The sequence below is a fragment of the Triticum aestivum genome, chromosome 1A (assembly GCF_018294505.1).
Source record: "Triticum aestivum cultivar Chinese Spring chromosome 1A, IWGSC CS RefSeq v2.1, whole genome shotgun sequence".
Taxonomy (NCBI): Eukaryota; Viridiplantae; Streptophyta; class Magnoliopsida; order Poales; family Poaceae; genus Triticum; species Triticum aestivum.
Genome location: NC_057794.1, coordinates 17,210,143 through 17,223,851, shown reverse-complemented (window position 1 = coordinate 17,223,851; position 13,709 = coordinate 17,210,143). Strand labels below are relative to the sequence as shown.

Here is a 13,709-nt window from a genome sequence, read left to right as displayed (position 1 = left end):
CCACCTGACCACTTGATCGAGGGTGGAAAGCGGTACTGAAGGAAAGATGGGTGCCCATGGCAGTTTGGAAACTCTCCCAGAAATGAGAAGTGAAAAGACTACCACGGTCTGAATTGATCTCTAGTGGAACACCATGAAGTGACACTATTCGAGAAATATATAAGTCAGCGAGCTGACTAGCAGTGATACTCTCTCGAACAGGTAGGAAGTGAGCCACTTTGGAAAGACGATCAATGACTACGAAGATAGCATTATTCCCTTTCTTGGTCCTAGGAAAGCCGGTGATGAAGTCCATACCAACTTTATCCCATTTCCACTCAGGAATAGCTAAAGGTTGAAGGGTGCCAGCAGGTCTTTGATGTTCTGCCTTAACGCGACGACAAACGTCGCAGTTAGCAATAAACTGAGCAATTTCTCTCTTCATCCTAGTCCACCAGAACCTCTGGCGTAGGTCCTGATACATCTTAGTACTACCGGGATGAATCATGAGAGGAGATTCATGCGCCTCCTTAAGGATTAATCATCGAAGATGTTGATTCTTGGGAACCACCAAGCGACTCTCGAAGAAAACAACACCACGATCATCTATAGAGAAACTACCACCAACTCCCTTGTTAATGTTTCTCTTGATCCGGGAAATTCCCGTATCCTGCTTCTGAGCAGAGATGATTTGATCCACAAGAGTAGGTTTCGCCACCAAGGTAGAAAGGAATCCATGAGGAGCAATGTGAAGATTAAGCTTACAGAATTCCTCATGGAGAAGTGGTTGGCCCTGCTGCAACATGAGATTGTTGCAATAGGACTTACGACTTAGCGCATCAGCCATGACATTCCCCTAGCCTGGGGTGTAGGTAATTCCTAAGTCGTAATCTGAGATCAACTCCAACCAACGTCTTTGCCTAAGGTTCAAATCTGGTTGGGTGAAGATATACTTAAGACTCTGGTGATCGGTGTAAATCTCGCAACGTTTACCAAGGAGGTAATGTCGCCATGTCTTAAGTGCATAGACTACGGCTGCAAGCTCTAGATCATGTGTAGGATAATTCTCCTCATGTGGATGCAACTGTCGAGATGCACAGGCAATCACATGGCGATCTTGCATAAGGATGCAACCTAGTCCCTGTCGTGAGGCGTCGCAGTAGATAACAAAGTCTTTAGTGAAATCCGGTGGCACAAGTACGGGAGCAGAAGTCAGGCGTCTTTTCAGTTCCTGAAAACTGTACTCACACTGTGGGGACCACTCAAACTTTTTATCTTTCTTGAGAAGTTCCGTCAGAGGTTTGTCCACTTTGGAGAAGTTCTCAACGAAGCGGCGACAATATCTGGCTAGAACAAGGAAACTCCTAACTTGTTTAACTGTTTCAGGCGGAGTCCAATCAAGAACGGCCTGAACTCTCTCGGGATTGACAGCAATGCCCTTACCAGAGATTACGTGGCCGAGATAGGTCACTTCTGGTAACCAAAATTCGCACTTGGAGAACTTGCCATAAAGGCGGTGCTCTCTGAGTTTTTCTAACATAAGTCTAAGATGTTCAGCATGCTCTTCCTCGTTCTTCGAGTAAATAAGAATATCATCGAGGTAAACCACGACGAACTTATCTAAGTACTCTATGAAGATCGAGTTTATCAAGCGAGAGAAAGTAGCTGGAGCATTGGTTAGACCAAAGGACATGACGGTGTACTTGTACTGACCATAACGAGTGACAAAAGCCGTTTTAGGAATGTCCCCGTTTCTGATCTTGATTTGGTGGTAGCCTAACCTCAAATCCATCTTGGAGAAGACTGAGGATCCAGTGAGCTGATCATACAGATCGTTGATCCTGGGGAGCAGATACTTGTTCTTTATCGTGACCAAATTAACGGGACGATAATCTACAACCATCCGGTCCGTACCATCCTTTTTCTTGACGAAGAGGACGGGGCAAGCCCAAGGAGAAGAACTAGGACGGATGAAACCCTTTTGCAAGGATTCATCAAGTTGTTTCTTAAGCTCAGCTAGTTCTAAGGGTGCCATCTTGTAAGGTCTCCTAGAGATTGGAGCGGTTCCTGGGATAAGATCTATGACAAACTCTACATCTCTGTCAGGTGGAATACCTGGCAGTTCCTTTGGAAAGACATCCGGAAAGTCACGGACTACCGGGATATCTTCAAGGTCTGGAAGAGGGTTGGCATTAAGAGAATAGAGTTGGCGCTTTGCAACTCTAGTGGAGACGGTGACTATCTTGCCAGATGGGTGTGTAAGCTGAACAGACCTTGTGTAACAATCAATCTTGGCATAATGAGCTTTCATCCAGTCCATACCCAAGATGATGTTGATATCTGTAGACTTGAGGGCTATAAGTGATGCAAGGAATACAAGTCTGTCAACAAGGATTTCATTACCATGGCTTACACTAGAAGTTTGCCATTTGGATCCAGGAGTTTGAATGACTAGAGAAAAGGGCATATCACAAAATGACATGTTGTGCAAATTAGCGTAGCTTTCGGAAATGAAGGAATGAGATGCTCCAGTATCGAACAAAACCGATGCTGGATGGCAATTGACAAGGAGTGTACCAAGAACGACATCTGGATCGTCATGGGCGTCTCTAGCTGAGACGTGATGCACACATCCACGTTCAGTGGAAGATGACTTGACACTGATCATCTTGCATGATGGCTTACCACGAAGAAAAGACTTCTCAGGCTGGGGTGGGGCATAGTTGGTTTGGGAGCAGTCACGTGCATAGTGTCCTGGCTCTTCGCATGTGAAGCAAGTCCCTGAAGTAGGACGTGGACCCGGTTTGACAAGCGGTCTACCAATAGGCCTGAGTGGAGTATGTAACTGAACTAGGTGAGGCGCCACATAAGATGGCCTCGGTGAATATCCGGGTGGAAGAGCGGAGTTCGGAACCCAAATCCGGCGCTTCTGCGAACTAGAACCGGAGAAAGAAACCAAATCACAGGTGTGCTTATGAGACTCCTCGTAAGTGAGCTGAGCTGTCTCCGCATTAATGGCCTTGTTCACAAGAGCCTGGAATGTATTGCAATGGTGCAAGTGGAGATCACGACGCAACTTGGGGTTGAGACCCTTCCGGAACCTAGCCTGCTTCTTGGCGTCTGTGGACACTTCTTCTGAAGCATAGCGAGCGAGGTTCTCAAATTCTCTACTGTAAGCATCGACAGCCATCTCACCCTGGGTGAAACTACAAAACTCTTCTCTCTTGCGATCAATGAGGGCTTGAGGAATGTGATGTTCACGAAAGGCTTCAGTAAAATCTCTCCAGGTAGGTATCTGGCCAGCTGGAAGCATAGCCTCATAGTTCTGCCACCAAAGACTAGTAGGACCTTCCAGATGATAAGCAGCGTAGGTGACCTTGTCACTTTCAGCTACGTTCGCAGAACGCAGCTTGTGTGTGATACTACGGAGCCAGTCATCTGCATCGATTGGTTCAATGGAATGATGGAAGGTAGGTGGTTTCAGACCAATGAAATCATAGATGGACGCTGACTCTTTGTGCTGATGGGAGGTGTTCTCCTCAATACGTGCTAACAAGCGGTTAGACTCTCGCTTGTTCTTCTCCATCTCTAACATGAACTCTGCCAACGAAGGCTGGTCGGGAGGATCCTCATCCCTACCATCTCCGTGGTTTCGGCTACGAGCAACAGAACTTCGGTTAACCGGCAACATCCTGAAGAACAAAACCAAGGGAAACAAGGATGGATTCAGCATCAACTATAGGATGCAGAAGGTAGCACAAGAATTTAGTATCTCTCGAACTCCTAGGACAAATCCGGCTGCATAACGGCAGTAAAATGCTCAAATGAGACATTCTGCAAAAGACGGGGTAGCACCAAACTTAACATCATCACCCAAGGTTCTGGGATATTACTAAATAGGCTACACCGGAGGTACTCAAACTGGGATAAGACTCAGATCAACCAAACCTTAGAAACTACGGAGTAGTAACACGTGATCCTGATAGACAGAAGAGGAAGCCTAGTTCCTTAACCCCGTAGGAAAGATAGGATGACTTAGATCAGAAGGGCATGAGGTATAAGGAGTAAAAAGAGCCTTACGTTCCCTTCCACAATCAATTCCCCTATATAGCTAAAGAATTTCTAGACTCAACTTCGACCAGGTTGGCTTGGAAATCCTACAGTCAGTCAGGCTCTGATACCAAAGCTGTCGGGACCCCGATTCCAAGTCACATCGATCTAGCCGGTAACACCACATATCACTTTGCGGCCTCACGCACGGTATTCCCACGGGTGTCGCCTTACCCTGGCCCGGGACCGTTTGCGCCTTTTGGCTCACGTATATGATTGTGTCGCTAGCATCCATATGACAGAGAACCCGGGCCGACATGGCTAGTCGTGAACCCAAAGCGGCACTAGCCCATGGGGACAGGCATACATGATTCACATCGCGCATGTCAGTCAGCAGCGTGTGAATCCGGGCTGTAGCACTGGGCTAACAGGACTCCGGATGTCACCGCGTGATATTTCCCCGAAGGGACAGACACAGGAACAAAGTGAAACACAGGCCGGCCAATGAAGTGTCCTGAGTAGTAGTGCTGGGCTAGTAGGACTCCGGTGAACCGGGCTGTAGCGGACTACTATGGCTCAAGGAAGCACTAGACTACATTTCCCCATATGAGAGGCTGCCAAGGATAAACAACTAGTTTGTCGGATCCCACACATAGCAATACACGTCACACGTACGCATAACATGCAAGTATGTGTTGTACAACATGGCATCACAACATAACGCAAACTCATATAGATAAAGGCTCAGAAGAGCCACATGGCATTAATACAAACAAGGGTCACATGACCCATCATTCAGAGCATACAAGCAACGGAAGCATTACATGTCTGAGTACAGACAACTACAAAAGAAAAAGGCTGAGAAGCCTGACTATCTACAAGTCCCTCCAAGGGTACAAGATCGTAGCTGAGGTAACAAGCTACTCGTCGAAGTCCAAGCGGTACTACTAGTGAGACAGATGTCTCACCTGCAAAACATAAATAAAGCAAACGTGAGTACAAAGGTACTCAGCAAGACTTACATCATACCCTATCATACATGCATTGTATCAAGAAGGTAATGTGGGGTTTAGTTGCAGCAAGCCAGCTTTGACTCAGTGGCTATCTTGTTCTACGACAACGAGAAACTTCTTTGAGGTGAGGCAGCGCACACGAGTCCACTAATCACCACATCAATACACTACTATGGATTCATCCTCGTCTCCTTACGAGAAGGCCATCCGTAGCACTCACACTTGTCTTGAGCATTTTAGAGTATCCACTTTAAGTTGTCTATGTACCACGTAAGCATCCAAGAAGTCCATAACCGAGGACACGGCTATTCGAATAGATCATGAAAACCCTGCAGGGGTGTACTTCTTCACACACGCTCTTACCACTAATCACCATATACACGTCATGTATCTTGGCAACCTTCAAGTGGAAGCCTGGCGAGGATGTCGGCCACGACCTGACTAACCACACAAGACTCTAGTCCAGGTTCATCGCCTATTCGGGTTCCATCCGCAAGGAGATCCGGCCGGGGTGTCGCTCACGGCCCCAAACAATGTGAGCAGGGTTCCCAAGCCCACCATCCGGGTGCCACTTGGTACACCGTGCCACTGTGCCTAGTCTGTCCCAAGCCCACCTAGCCGGGTGCCACTTGGTAGACTACTAACACTACCTACAAACACCAGAAACTAATTGCAACTCCTGGACAGAGATCAAGTTGGCTAATAAGTCGAGAGAGCTTGGATCGCCCGGAGCCCAATGTGTGGTAGTGACTAGTCATTGGACAACTTACACCGAACTCAGTTCTTAAGGACGGTTCCAGTGAGACAACCCACCATGTACTCCTACATGGCCTCTCACCGCTACCTTTACCAAATCGTGTTCACACGCTTAACTCTCAGCACCAGAACATATCGTACCACTCCAATTCATTCCCGATGAATCAGACCTGACACAACTCTAAGCAATAGTAGGCACGGCATGGCAAGAACACAACATGGCTCAATCAACTCCTACACATGCTAGTGGGTTTTAACTATTTACTGTGGCAATGACAGGTCATGCAGAGGAATGGGTTTAACTACCGCAACATAAAGTAGCAGTTGAATCGTTGTTGTCCTAATGCAATAAATGAGAGCAGGTGCGAGAGAGTAGGATTGTATCGGAATGAACAAGGGGGTTTGCTTGCCTGGTAGATCAACAGGGGGGCACTGCTCCTCAGACAGGTACTCTCGAACACTCTCCGGAGCAGGACCTATCGAGAAGGAACGGTGTCGGAAATCAAACACAAGCATATGCAACATTATGATGCATGAACATGGCATGAGTATGTGATGTTGTTTGAGTTAATGCATCTAGCATTTATTTAGTTGAGGTCCATTTGAACCAAGGGTTAAAATGCAACTCCTAATTAAGCTCTTAAATATGCCATAAGTGTGTTTTCATATATACATCATGTATAGGTTGGTTTGTCATGCATGAAAATGGTACAAATGGATAGATGGAATTTTTCTGATCATTTTTCATATATAAATTATTTCAATCTAAGCTACGGTTGAATTTCTATGAATTTTTGAAGTTTAAAACATTTTTTGGAATTTCCTGTTTTAAAATAATTCCAGAAAAGGAATAACTGCGTCAGCACAGCGTCATGCTTATGTCAGCAGGTCAAAGGCGGCTGACCAGGTCAAACCTGACGTGTGGGGTCCACACGTCAGTGTCTGTAGCTAATCCTGATTTAAAATAAACCTAAACTGGTTTAGTTAATGGGGTTGGGCCCACGTGTTAGTGACCCAATTAGCTAAACATGGTTTAATTAGTTGTTAAACTAATCCTAACTAAAACTTAACAGGGTCGGGCCCCACATGTCGGCGACCCACGGAAAAGGTCAAACCTCCTGTCTGCGGGGTCAAAGCCCGCCGGCGACTCGACGCCGGCGAGGCCAGACGCGGCGGAGGCGTCGGAAATTGCCTTCCGGCGACCAAACGCGCGGCGGAGACTACCAACGTGAAGCTGGCGAATGCGCGCAACCAATAGGGCAAGTGGGAGTAGCTGGGGTGGCCGGAGCTCGCTGGAAAAGAGCTCGTGGCGGTGGCCGGCGTGCGGGTGTGCTCGGGGTCGGCGTTGCGGCTTGCAAACAAGCTGGCTGTCGCGCTAGCGTTGCTCCACGGGTCGTTGCGAGTGCAACAGACGCACGCGCGGGGCCATTTGGTCACCGGGGCTTCGCAGGCGACGAGCCCGCGCGGCGACGGCTACGGTAAGCAAGGGGGCGACGGCTATGACATGCAAGCGAGCAAACGGAGAGGGGGAGAAGCAGCAGCTCACAGCGGTCTCGGTGGGCTTGACGGCGAGCTCGGGGATGCACTGAAGACGGCGGGGCGGCGATGGGGATCCACGGCGGCCGGAGATGAAGACGGCGGCGATGGAGGCGCTCCAGGGCCTCCCGAGGTGCGTGGCTCGATGGAGAGCTTCAGGGCGAGGTGGCGAAGCTCGCAGACATGGAGAGAAGGCGAGGGGGAGGCGGTGGCTGCGGCAACGGTGGCCGGTGGCGACGGCAGCGCTCGGCCATGAGCGAGGAAGCGAGGGAGAGGAGAGGAGAGGACTGGGGAGAGTGAGCGGTGTTCAGGGGGGGTGCGTGGCGTCGTTGGGTGCCTCCAGCGGCGAGCGGGGAAGCAGGAGGTGGCCGGTGTGTGCTCGCGCGCGGCGAGCGCGTGCCCCTGTCCTCCTGGCGCGAGGAAGGGGACGACTGGCAGTGCCAGTCGGCTGGGCCGGCCTGCTGGCCCGCTGGGCCAGGCCGGCTGCACAGTGCCAGGCCGCAGGTAAGCACAGGTAGGCTTTTCCTTTTTTGTTTTCTTTTCTATTTTTCTAACATTTGTTTGGTTTAAATAAAATACTAAACCATTTTATTTTCTTATGCCAATTTTTGCAGGGGCTAGTGGTATTATTCGAGAGCTCCCCAACAACTGGCATAATTTTTGGACAATATTATATATATATATATATAATAATATACATCCAAAGCAAATAATTACTACATTAATTCCAAATGCCCAAAATAAATACTTAGGAGCTCATAAAAATATTGATTTGATTTTTATCTCTGTCCAATATTTTCAGAGAGCAACATGAGCATTTTCTTGAACCGTTTTGGAGCAATTTTTACTTGGGTCATTTTCAGAAATGATTCTGAGGGTTTCACAAATCCCCATTTCAAATTTTAAATGGAATTTAAACATGATGCAAACATGAAGGGCTAGCTTAGGTCATAGCTGAACTAGGGATGTGACACGAGCATATCTGAGCAATGCTTTCAACAAGGTAACGATACAAAAACATCGCCATTGTGAGGTATAAGAAACTCAGGTCAAATGATTTTATAAATCAACGGATGAATTGTATAAATGATTTTTTATAAATCAATAAATAATTAGTGGTGGCGCTGGAGGCTATGTGAACGTTGCTACTACTAGTGTATAGTGGTAACGTGGTATGTGTGTGCACGATCATTGCTATTTCACACAGTGGTGGCGTGAGTAAACAGTTCACATCATTAAACAAAGTATCACCAAGTTCCGCAGTCTAGTACAAGCTTACTCGGAGCTAAAGAAAAGGTAACCAAAAAGATTAAAGTTGCCACAACCGGCTAAAATAGGATGAGATGACTAAACACCTAGCCTATTACTGTACCGCTATCCATACCGGTTGTACATATCCCGAGGAACCTTCTCCCATCGTGTAGACCCAATAACAAATGGCTCTCTGGCTTCCGCAGGAGTGAGTAATGATTGCGTACGGATCCAAGCAGTGACCATGTCGATAACCTGCAAAAAATGTGTACGAGTTTGTTTGTTAAAGACCATATCATTTCTGCAGTTCCGTATAGCCCAAAGTAATGCGCATACTCCTACCCAAATATGCCTCGCAGTATTTGGCTCCACTGCATTTAGCCACGTCCCAAATAACGTGTGAATACCATTTGGAGGGACGATATTGAAAGCTATATGATTTGAACGCCATAAAAGTTTGGCCATCGGACAATCGAGAAAGAGGTGTTTAATAGTTTCATCTTGATCACAAAAGCAACATGGTTGACTACCTTCCCAACTACGCTTTGCCAAATTATTCTTAGTCAGAATCACCTCCTTGTGAACAAACCACATAAAGATTTATGTTTTTAGTGGCGCTTTAATCTTCCAAATATGTATTGATCATGGAATCGGGTCCGAGTCAATTAGATCTACATACATGGATTCATCAGTGGATAGTATCGGGCACATCAGAGAGGTGAACATCCATCAACCTCCGCACCAGATGTAGCCATGCATCCCATCGGTCTCCTACTAAGGATCGCCGAAATTGAATGTTTAGAGGAGTAGACTATAATATTGTAGCAACATAAGCCTCCTGACGCTATATAATATTATACAGAGACAGATATTGTATGGCAAGATGCGTCTCCCCTAACCAAGTATCTTCTCATAATCTAGTCGAATTACCATTTCCAGTGATAAATTTAGTTCTATGGAAGAAAGCTGCTTTCGTTCTCATTAAGCCCTTTCCAGAAAGGTGAATCATTGGTTCTAATGGTAACCTGGGCCAAGGTATTAGATTGTAGGTACTTATTAAGTAGAATTTGCACCCAGGTTCCTTCGGTCTCAACAGATAGCTTGTATAATCATTTACTGAGCAGATATCTATTCTTTACCTCTTCTCAATCTTAAGCCCACCCTGACCCTTGGGTCTGCAAATCATATCCCACCTAGTAAGTCTGTACTTTCTTTTTATCTCATCGCATTATCAATAGCATTTGATCTGGGAGGAATGTCCGAGTCCAGAGTACATCACGTACAGAGGCAAGGATGCTTAAACAAGCTATGCCATGTACAAGTGGATCGTTCATGTGATGACATGCCTCCCATTTGTAACTGTAGAGGAGGCCCCGGGGTCAGGCCGTGGCGCTAGCAAGCATGCGAAGAAGAACTACATGATGATCAATTAATCTTTTTGTGAGGTCTCTATGTATGTTTTAAATATTTCATGTAAATAACAACCTAGGAACCTCTGTTCATTTACAATTATTGTTTTTATGCATGTTTTAAATAATTCAAGCGAGGAAAATTTACAAGTATTGAAATCATGTGAACATCATCACACATGACTCCTTCGGTGTAACTGTATGCGATTGTAAACATATCTCACACAATTTATTAAAATGGTCTGTTTGCTATAAATCGCTCACGATAGATCTAAAAGTTATGTGTTCGATGGCTCGCATCATGATGGGCAATTTTTTCAGTACAACCAGACACACGGCATTAGAAAAAACGTGTGCGATAATTCAGTTCATCTCACATGCTTATTTCAGTAGAACCATGTGCACGAAATCGCACCATGTTTTCCTTCCCCAATCACGCGCGATGTGTTGGCCATCACATACGTTTCACTTTGAGGCACACAATTTTATTTTCTAATGTGTGTGATAACTTCGTCGCACATAATTCGATGATATGCGCCTAATAGCACCGATCTGCAGTAATGGTACACCAATGTTTAAGAGTTTGCCAATACATTGTTTTGGTGTTTATTATTAATATACGTCAATGCATACATGTTTGCAGAAACACACGATTCAATAACTTAAGGGATGTAGTAGAATCACAAGTTACATACAAGAATACAATGAAAACAATGAAGCGGGAACACATAATACAATACAAACAATATATAATCACTTTATGTATATAACCGTCGAAATAGGTGTATATCACCTTACATCTCAATTATTATGCAACCTTTAGGGAAAAGGGAAAAATGTAAACAATAGTTTCAAATACAGACGTAACAAAAAGCAAGTAGTAGTACATTACATGGGCAGCTCTATTCGCGAAGTACAATCCTCATGCATGATTCCGTGGCCCGCCTAATTATTGTGGTGAACCTTGAATCGAAGTTCATCTTCACCAAGTTCGTAGGTTACCTAGAGCTGTAGATGATCTCCATCTTACGAAGGATCGCCGAGGCCCGATCCTGCACAACCTTCCATGCATCGTCGACATGGTGCTCCTCCGTGAGCGTGCTCCCCACGGCACACCTTAGCATGAACATACCGCCTACGTTTGCGGCGCTCATGTAGGGCCCCGAGGTGACCGCGTTCACCTCTTCTAGGAGGCCTCGGTTGAGGTCGTTGGCCGTCTTCTCACCGCTGAACTTGTCCTGTGGGCGAAGCCGGAAGCACACCAGCGCAAACGTCCTGTCAGTCACAACCTCGAACCTCTCATCGGCCCTCACCATTTTCTCGAACGCCACGGCCATGCGGACGTGGGAGCGGATGTGGTCGCGCAGGCCCTGGATGCCGTAGCAGCGGAGCACGAGCCACATCTTGAGCGCGCGGAACCGGCGTGTCAGCGTCATGTTCCAGTCCTTGTAGTCCACCACGTCGTGCCCCTCCGACGCCGCGTCCTTGAGGATGTACTCCTGCTCGGTCCCGAGCGCAGCCACCAGTGCGCTCGGCTTCTTCACCCACATCGTGCAGCAGTCGTTGTTGGCGAGGAGCCACTTGTGGGCGTTCATGCTGAAGGAGTCCACGGCCTCCACGCCGTGTATCACGTAGGTGAACTCCGGGCAGACGAGCGCGGAGCCGGCGTACGCCGCGTCCACGTGCACCCACACTCCGTGCGGCGCGGTGACAGCGCAGAGCTCGCCGATGGGGTCGACGGCAGTGGTCTGGGTCGTCCCGATGGTCGCGCACAGGAAGAGGGGCACAAGCCCGGCATCCACGTCAGCCTGCATGGCGGCCTGCAGTTCCGTGGGCGACAGCGCGAACATGTCGCCATGGCACGTGTGTATCGCCCGGCAGTGGTCACGCTGGATGCCGGCAATGCGTGCGGCCTTGCGGAAGGCGAAGTGGGTCTGGTCCGAGCAGTAGACCACGAGGTCACAGATCCTGTTCTCACCGATCTCGGCGAGCTTCCGGTCCCTTGCGGCGACGAGAGTGCAGAGTATGGCCTCGCACGAGGTGCCAAGAATCGTGCCCCCTCCGCCTCCGGCGAAGAGGAGGCTCTCGGGAAGGTGCAGTGCCTTGCCGAGCCAATCCACGACCACCATCTCGAGCTCAGCGGCGGCCGGCGAAGCGGCCCACGTGAAGGGGACCACGTTGATGCCGGCGGTGAGCGCCTCCCCGAGGGCGCCGACGGTGCTGCTCGACGCCGGGAAGTGCGCGAAGTGGCGGGGGCTCTGCCAGTGCGTCATGCCCGGGAGGATGATGTCGCGGACGTCCTTGAGCGCGGAGCTGAACGCGTCGGGCTCCGGATGGGACGGCGCCTCGGTAGGGAGCAGGTTGCGGAGGAAGCCGGGGGTGACGCTGGGGTGCACGGGGTGGTCACCCATGCCGCTGTAATACTCGGCTATGAAGTCGATTACCTGGTGACCCTGGAGCCGGAACTCGTCGGCGTCAAGCAGGTTGTGGCATTGCATCTTCTTCTCCGGCGTGTGCCCTATCACCGGCACGGTGCCATTCTGGCCGGTTGCACCGGTGACCGTGTCCAAGCATTGCGCTGGTGGGGCCATATGTGAAGATGCACTCGAGTTTGTTAATGGCCCTACGCGCTGATACACTGATGATTGCTTTGGCAATGTGGACTGGTGCCAATTCCTGAGCAGCCCCGGTTTCAATTTATAGGAACTGAGACGCTTACCGGGGCAACGGCATTTGGTGCTACTATGAATAAGGTTTTTTCTAGGGTGGATACAGTGTGGGTTCACACATCCACATTTCACCATGCTTTTAATTTTTTTTTTCGAAAAGAAGGTTAAAGCCTTCGGCATCAATTGATGCACACAGTCATTTTTATTACTCCCTCCGCCCCAAAATAGATGGAGTATAAATTCATCCAAAAAGTTTTTTAAAAAGTTTGACTAAATATATCAAAGAACATATCAACAGTTACAATATTGAATAAATGGATTGTGAAAATATATTCAATGATGGATGTATTGTTATAGATTTGATATTGTTTAGCTTCATATTTTTGTGTGTGTGTGTGTCTATATATATACATACACACACACACACACACACACACACACACACACACACACACACACATATATATATATATATATATAACATTGACTTAATGTACGCCTTAGGATGGAGGTAGTAATTATTAAGTAGAGTGCAGAACAAAGGCAATTACGATCGAATCATTACATGCTATGAAAATAAACACTTATAACTAGATCGACTTCGTCCTGCCACAACGCCTTCATGAGAGATAAGCATCCTCACGACATCGTCGTCTCGTCCGACCCGAGATAACTTGGACAAGGATTTTCCTCCTAGTTACCATGACCGGCCAATGAGGACCAACACAACAGCAAGTGGACAACGCGTTCAACAAGGTCATGACGCAAGTTCGTCATTGCGGAGCCTGGCTAGTATCGGTTAGGACAAGAGTTTTCAGCCAGATATGAAGAGGTGTGCGAATCAACATTTTGAAGAGAAATCGTTCAATGCGGTCATGAGCCAACACTTAGCGTTAGACCAAAAAGGCATTAGCAAATCGGTGGGAAATCCTCCTGCCTAAGACCACCGCCATGGCCTTTAGAGGCGCCCATGTCTCGGTGCGGATCTAGCCGCTGTCACTCCACACAGACGCGAGTCCCGACAACATATCATCCATCATACTGTC

The 13,709-nt window shown here is 47.8% G+C and overlaps 1 protein-coding gene across 1 annotated transcript; it reads right to left on the bottom strand.

The window, feature by feature from the left end:
* Window positions 1-10,992: 10,992 nt before the first annotated feature.
* LOC123073828 (tyrosine decarboxylase-like) lies at window positions 10,993-12,585 on the bottom strand. The gene has a single exon (XM_044496877.1). The coding sequence runs from the start codon at window positions 12,583-12,585 to the stop codon at window positions 10,993-10,995; it is 1,593 nt and encodes a 530-aa protein (XP_044352812.1).
* Between the last annotated feature and the right edge of the window lie 1,124 nt (window positions 12,586-13,709).

Excerpts from the sequence above, each read along its gene's own strand:
- LOC123073828 (XM_044496877.1), bottom strand. The coding sequence starts at position 12,585 with ATGGCCCCACCAGCGCAATGCTTGGACACGGTCACCGGTGCAACCGGC.